This window comes from Dendronephthya gigantea, unplaced genomic scaffold, assembly GCF_004324835.1.
Source record: "Dendronephthya gigantea isolate DGI-Jeju-01 unplaced genomic scaffold, DenGig_1.0 000000F, whole genome shotgun sequence".
Classification (NCBI taxonomy): domain Eukaryota; kingdom Metazoa; phylum Cnidaria; class Anthozoa; order Malacalcyonacea; family Nephtheidae; genus Dendronephthya; species Dendronephthya gigantea.
Window position 1 is genome coordinate 4,611,474 of NW_021163010.1, and position 7,363 is coordinate 4,618,836.

Sequence of the window (7,363 nt, forward strand, 5' to 3'; positions counted from 1 at the left end):
CCATATCACTGAAAAATCTGCCAAAGCAAATTTTCAAGCGTGAAGGGCCTTTATCATCCTTTTGTCTAGATGTAGAGGGCATGTTATTATTATTCATTTACAAAGAGAATTGCTAAGATATTGTAGCCATACAACTCGAAATGTCAGAAATGAATAGAATTCAGTGCTCAGTAGGTTGCAATATTCAGTTTGTTCATTTGGAGAAAACTGATGAATGATTCAAAATTTCCCGTGTGTGTCCTGCCTATGAGAAAAGAGCAATCTCTGTGACTAAGCGTTTTTACCTGATAATTAGATTCGTAGGTTACGTTTTCTGGGGATTAAAAAGATTATCCAACATAATAAGTTAGATAAATATTACGTCTTGAAATATTACAGACTACCACTGCTTGCATATATGCAAATCTCCACTAAGTCTAACGCCTGTACTCAAAAAATTCACTCACACTCTCTGAGTGTGACATAGAAATTTTGTTATTGCTGATCAATGCGGCCGAAGAAAGCCGGTTCGTTTTTAATCAATGAAAAGATTTAAGGTAAAACATTAAAAATCAAGGTATTGTTTGACTGAAAATACCGCAATGGAAAATTTATGAGACGATTAAGATCCCCCACTCAATGAGTTTGAGTGTGAAGTAGCTTTTCGAATATAGGCGTAGGACGGAGAAATTGTTCACCCATCAAAGATGGGCAATAAGGTACCGACGAGATGTCACCAGTATCGGAACTAGTACTGAATACTGATCATAGTTTGAATGTATCTTTATTAAATAAAATACGTCCCCTCTGGTTATCCCGTTATTATAGTATTTTTACAACCAATATAGACAGACAATTAATAAGACTTCATTACCGGCTGAACATGCGCACTAAAGCTTTGCCGCTATAGGTCTTTAGGGCATGGGTTTTAAAACCACGTACCCAGGGTAATTTCACTGTTTGGGGCATTTTAAGATTATTCGTAGGCAAGGGGGCGCAAGCGAAACTGGAAAGGGGTGTCCAAAATGCGTAGGGGGTTAGAAAAGCTCTGTTCCCCCAGGAAATTTCTTGGGTAATCTCTGCAGCTTGATTTCCTGCACGTTTGGGGACACCTATTGAAGTATCCCATCAAAATGGACGAGTCTGTTGTGAGAATGTTATGTCCACGCTACGCTAAATTTTTCGAGATTTTAATGTGTTCCCTCAAACCTTTATCCGCTTGATGCTAAAATATCGAAGCAGAGGTATGAAATAGAAACTATTTAGTGTTTAGAACTATAATATTTTTCAGTAGTAGGATACTACAGGATAGTTTGAAAGATCGTTTCAAATTTTACAGTTATGCGAATGTTTGTCAGCGGTACTTTTAAAGAACAATATAAACAGTTAGCATCATTAGATTCAAAATATTTTTGCAATTTGCAAAAAATTTTGCTGCTTGTAGCACAAAGTAACAATGTATTTCTCCTCTGTGTTGAGGCGCGTTTTCGGGGGCCTGTGCATTGATCCCAATGTGTAACCATAGCAACAGTCATCAACGACAAAACATCAATGGCTACAACACAAGTTTTACATGGAAGACGAGAAGGACAAATAAGAGGTATATAAACTTTCTATAAACTTTCTTTGTATTTTTACCAATATTTGTAAAATCAATAATGATATTTTTCACCTTGCTTGTAGTATAAACGGTATTATTTCGCATCTCTTAGGAAGAATGGGGGACAATCCAGTGTCTATTATACCAAGTGGAGTTGATGCTCGTGAGGTTAGCGGACCGCTGTTGTGATATGTTTTTGCTTTTTTCTGTCATCTATTTTGTAACATATGATGTTAAGCGAATACTAACATTTTCGTTATTTTTGGGGCCATCGTAAAACAAAAAATGTGATAAATACCATTATACCAATCTGCGGACTATGATATTTGATATATTTCTATGAAGTATATTGTAAGAGACTATTACAATCTTCATATGGGACCCTTTTCTTGTTGTACAAAATAATCACATATAACGCCTTGTGTTAATATATTATCAATGGCTGCACAGCCTGCACTTATCACATGGTTGCAAGCTTGCTTGCTGTCACCTATTATAATTAGTGGAATGTACAAAATTAGTAAAATTGTTAATTTGTTACATGTAGATCATATGGTGATTGATGGTTGATTAGGAGAATGACAGATCAGAATTTTTAAAGCTGAAATTTAAAAGCAGTACTCTTATACAAAATTTCAACATGGAGGCATTTAGCTTTACCTAATTGCCTTCAAACTGTATAATTAATGCATAAATTGATATCCTTAGTCTATGTTACCCATCTCTCTTTAATACAGGTGACGGTTCTTCAACCTAATGATTGGAAAAGGATCCAAGATGTATTATCAAAAACTAACTATGAAGCCCAAAGGCAGGAAGCTATTCAAAAAGAAAGAGAGGAATTGCACAACATCTCGGCAAATATGGTGAAGAACTGGGGAAATACTATTGAGGTTGCTATTTCTCTGTAATTAATAGCTTGGGTTTTGTAGAAATAAAAATGTTTCCTTACTATTTGAGAGTTATTCTTCATAAGCAGTTGATCACATCTTTATAGGGACAAAGACTCCAAAAGCTAAAGGCAAGGAAAATAAAGGAAGATAAGGAAGAGGTACTATTTATGATAGTAGCATCCTGTTTAAATTCTTTTGAAGCAGACTCCAAGACCATACATTTGGAAGTACTGAGTTTAGTAATATGTGATTAATACTTCAATCATATATAGGAGGAAAAAAAATTGATAGATATTGAAGAGGCAAAGCATCAAGCACAAAAAAGAAAAGATGCTATTGAGAGAGCAAAAACCTTACAGTACCACAAAACAGATAGAGTTAAAGGTTATCATGTAAGTATAGATCCAAATGGTAAGATAATGAAATGTTTGCAAGCAAAGCTGTCTGCTGCAAGAAATGGTTGACAAACTGGCGAATCTTTACTGCTACTTTACAATTATCAAATATAGTTCTTAAGAGTATTGGAGATATTGCACTTCAATTTGTTTTTTATCCGTTTAGAGTGCACTATTATTGACTGAGGTATTAAGAGAACGAGATGCTCAGGTTAAGATGAAAAATAAGCAGGCAGAAGCAACAAAGAACAGAGATGATCATTTGATCGAACTTCAAAGGAAAGTAAGTGATGTCATATTTATGTCAATGCATCATGTGTGATGCTGTGTGAAATTAGATTGACTTGGATTAGAATTAGTTTGGTAAAAATTTATTTTTAATTCGTAAAATTTTTACAACTAGCAATATGAGGAAGGTATTCTTCAGGATCAAGAAAAAGCACTCAAAAGATATAATGCAAGACAGCAAATTCGCGACTTCCAGCAACTGCAGTAAGTGAATGTCCACAGTCCTATATACACAGGATGTTTGATTTTTCACGATTTTTAAATGCAAATAGACAGTTCATGCAAATGGAACAGGAAATAATGAATTAAATATATGAATTAATGCTAACTTTAATTCAAACATAATTCATAATCCATCCGAGCACTAGCACTTACGGAAAAACTATGCCGGTTATACATTGCTACCTTGTGCAGTCTTAAATAATAGTCTGGCTCGCTTATGGGTATAATTCAATTATGCTAATTATACTTGAAAGGATTAAAGAAAAAGATGAAGTAAAAGTTGAAGAAAAAGAACTTGATTTTGCTAAGGGTGAGAACATTAAGGAACAAGTGGTAGGTATTTCCATTCACTTTCATGCTATTATCTTATGAACTGTTGATAATTTCCGCGATATTGGATTGGAGTTTTGGTGTTATATATCTCTCATGTTCTTGCAATAATTTTAGGCTATGTACAAGGCTGCAAAGGCAACAATCGAAGAGCAGCGACGAGAGGTAATGTCTAATGATTTGTGACCAGATTGGTGATTTACTCTCGAATACGATCTTTTAAGAAGAATTTTCATTTCATCTTTAAACTCCTAACTCTCAAATAATTCTTTTTGAATTAGCAAAAACGTTCTTTGATGGAGAGTCACAAAAAAGCAATGCGAGATAGACAGGTAATAATATATAGTAGTAATGCAAATACAGGCGGAGATATAGGGAGGGGTAAGGTTTCGTGGCACATTCCACAGCCTTGACAAGGTATAAATTTGTAAACAATACAACAGTATTTTCGCGGTTTAAATCTACACTGCAGGAGATTCAATTATTCAATTGTACTATTTCAGATATTTTTGGAGAAAGAACGGCAAAAAGACGAGGACGAAAATGAAGAAATTCGTCAATTTGCAATCGCTAAGAAGGTTCGTATAATAGTTTTGTATCCCTTTTCCATACGGTACGTGTCATAAAGTACTGTACGTACTGCGGCACTTCGCCCGTTTCTACAATTCAACAGTCCAATATACACCAAATGCAATTCGACTGTCCAATCTTCCCCCCAAACTTCAGTTATGACTACGTATACTCATACAACCGGCCCCTGCACTCAAATTAGAAATGATATAATTCTCCAATTCATTTTAATATAATTTATATTATGATACAGAAAATGTCAAAGATGAGGAAAGAAAAGGAAGTTGAATTGTTCGAGTAAGTAGTATTTCAGTATGAGTCTGATTCCAGTCAGTACTATTCTATATACTGCATGTAAGTGCGCCTATAAGATACTCCAATTCCCTACTACATTTCTTTGGAGTTTCTACAGTATGGTATTAAAGACGTACAGTGCTTGGCGAACAAAACGTAATAAAATTCTTTCCTATAGAACATTTCAAGAGCATACAGAGAAAATGCGTAGCAAACTTGCAGGAGAAATGAAGCAAAAAGTTGATGATGAAGATGATCGTCTTGCCAAAGCTGTGGCTGAAAGAGATGATAAAATAGCGAAGGAGGAGCAGGATAAACGCGAGAAAGAGATGCTCACCAGAAAATCCATTCATGACCACAGAATGAACACTGTAAGTGTTGAGATCGGCATGGACGGTGCATGTAATATGTGTATTTTTGTACAATATGTATTTTTACAAAGCATGCTCGTGCGAGTTCCTTGTATAATTCGGAAGAGAGTATTCACCGTTTTATTCAAAAGACAGTGTTCATGAAATAAAAACTGTAACTAGTATTTTGATATTCACCAATGTTTGTTAGTTGCAACATATTGTATCGTGTCTATACGAACCATCCATCATGCACAGTTAATATGAAAGATCTCAATGTTTATTTTTGTTTACCTCTCTCAACATCCCTAATACAAACTATTTTGAACCAATTAGATAAAAGACAGAGAAAAGAAGATTCAAGAAGATCTTGAAAATGATTACCATCTGTTGAAAATTCGAGTGGAGTCTGATAAAAAAGTGAGTTTTTCAGTCTCATCGTGACCGTATCGTAACGCAGAAAATCAGCTTACATGCTATACGACAATGTGCATGGATTATTAAGACCTTTTTGGCGTGTTCATTGACAAATGTTGGTATTCAGTCGTGCCGCACAGCCATATGCACTTGGCTGATTTCGAGGGTGCTAGCGCTCAGGCTGCATGCTGTTGATTGACAATGTTTAATTATTCAATGCCCAGATTTTTTTTATGCCTTTTTCGTTTGAAAAAATTAATCGTGTTTCTTTACACTGCGGTTGGAATATATCATGGCTTTTTATTTTATATGAGTGGACAGTAAGAAAAATGTTCAGAAAATGCACAAAATAGTTCAATCATTACACGTATCAATGTATGATGAGGTAGATGCATAGAAATAATTCTATAGATATTGAAATGTTAAATATTTGATATACATTTTTCTTTCGTAGAGTCAAAAAGAGGAGGACATTAAACAGTCCATGAAACGTGATCAGGCTAAAAGGTTTCAGAATATCCACAAGGATCAAATTGTAAGGATTTTTTTTTTTTATAAGGCACTGAGTTTCGTGCTATACAGGGTGTATCAAAAAACCCGCAACCACTTCGTTTTTTTGACACACCCTGTGTATTTTGTATAGTTTTCTCGACGTGTAAATTCTCTTCAATATGAGCCGTGTCGCATATACAATCTGGGCTGCCTGGGCTAAATTGGTCATATAACATTTTGTTAAAGCTGAGCTTGCCTTTAAGTACGGGTCTTATTTTCAATCTCCTTTCATCAAAACATATTCCGCTAGTATCCAGGTTTGCTTACAAGAGATATACAGTAATCGTGACTTCGTATGTCCATGTCACATACAGTCTCAGTTTGTCCCAAAAAGTACCCTGAACGACAAAAGAGTGATTTTAATACAGGGTACTTTATTTTGGGACACACGGTATAATTATTATGTTTACTAAACTAGTGAAGTACAGGGTGTATAAAAAAACGCAACCACTAAATATTTAACAATTATTGGATGAGGTTGAGTGTGATATCAAGAATTATCAAGGCTTGATGATTCTGGATATCATCCGAAAACCGAATTCAATAATTGTTTTATTATGTATTTCCTAATACATAGCCTGCGCCATTATTGACAACAAACTAGTGTTAAAAAATTATGTCACCTACGGATAATTTTCAATGTCGCGTAGGTGGCAAAACATTGAGAATTATCTGCAGGTTTTTAGCCAATCACAATCGAGATTGCATTAGTAATGCATAATAATCATAAATATTCGCTTCTTTTCAATTAAGGTTGCGTTTTTTTATACACCCTGTAGTTCCTTATCTCCCGTTTTTAGAAGTTGGGCACGGGCCAGATAAGACAGCATCGTATCCAGGGTAAAATACTTTAAATTTCCAACATCATCTGGTCTTGTTTTGTAGAAAGAAAAGGCGAATCGTAAGAATGAACAAGCAAATGAGAATCTAAATTTTGATCGCGAGAATGCAAGGTTGATGGCCGAAGAGGAAGCTCAGTTTCAAGATTATGCGAACAAAGTATTGAGTGAACAAAAAATCAAAGATCCCCCTGGCAATCATTTCCCGTTAATTAAAGCAGCAAATGAAGGCCCAGGCGGGGGCCGTGGCCCCAGATTTGAGGGAAGAAGTGGTTATCGCCCAAGTTATATAGTCAGTGACAGTACAGGTGTACAACTGCCTAACTACTCCCAGGACACCGCTGCCCGCAGTAAAATACAAGGACGCCCTGGACAATCGTTCAAACGGCTTGGTTTTAACTGGTGAGAATACCTATATATATTGATGAACATAATGAATTGAATATATATGTAAATAAACTCTTTTGTTTTTATCCGTGAACTCAGTCTTTGTATTTATTTTCCATTAATACCTGATTGTTTTATATTGTCGCGCATCTTGATAACGGCTGCAAACATATTAGTGTAATTGCCGAATGGACATTTTGCTGTACAAACGCGAAATTTCTAATCAATAGACTAAAATTGTTGAAGT

At 35.3% G+C, this 7,363-nt stretch overlaps 1 protein-coding gene across 2 annotated transcripts; it reads left to right on the plus strand.

The window, feature by feature from the left end:
* The first annotated feature begins 991 nt into the window (after positions 1-991).
* On the plus strand, positions 992-7,253 carry LOC114521007 (coiled-coil domain-containing protein 173-like). 2 transcript variants are annotated; one of them, XM_028541392.1, is made up of 16 exons: positions 992-1,579; positions 1,692-1,747; positions 2,317-2,472; positions 2,577-2,630; positions 2,745-2,864; positions 3,034-3,150; positions 3,271-3,359; positions 3,632-3,710; positions 3,825-3,872; positions 3,989-4,039; positions 4,211-4,285; positions 4,531-4,574; positions 4,750-4,942; positions 5,258-5,341; positions 5,793-5,873; positions 6,776-7,253. In XM_028541392.1, exons 1-16 carry the CDS (start codon positions 1,531-1,533, stop codon positions 7,133-7,135), a joined length of 1,656 nt encoding a protein of 551 aa, XP_028397193.1. In that variant the 5' UTR covers positions 992-1,530; the 3' UTR covers positions 7,136-7,253. The 2 variants fall into 2 exon arrangements, with proteins under 2 accessions (XP_028397193.1, XP_028397202.1); XM_028541401.1 differs by having other exon boundaries at positions 1,543-1,579; positions 2,127-2,472.
* Positions 7,254-7,363: the final 110 nt, after the last annotated feature.

Excerpts from the sequence above, each read along its gene's own strand:
- LOC114521007 (XM_028541392.1), top strand. The coding sequence starts at position 1,531 with ATGGCTACAACACAAGTTTTACATGGAAGACGAGAAGGACAAATAAGA. Across the intron at positions 2,865-3,033 it reads ATAGAGTTAAAGGTTATCAT|AGTGCACTATTATTGACTGA; the intron begins GTAAGTATAGAT and ends TTATCCGTTTAG. Across the intron at positions 3,873-3,988 it reads TCGAAGAGCAGCGACGAGAG|CAAAAACGTTCTTTGATGGA; the intron begins GTAATGTCTAAT and ends TTTTTGAATTAG.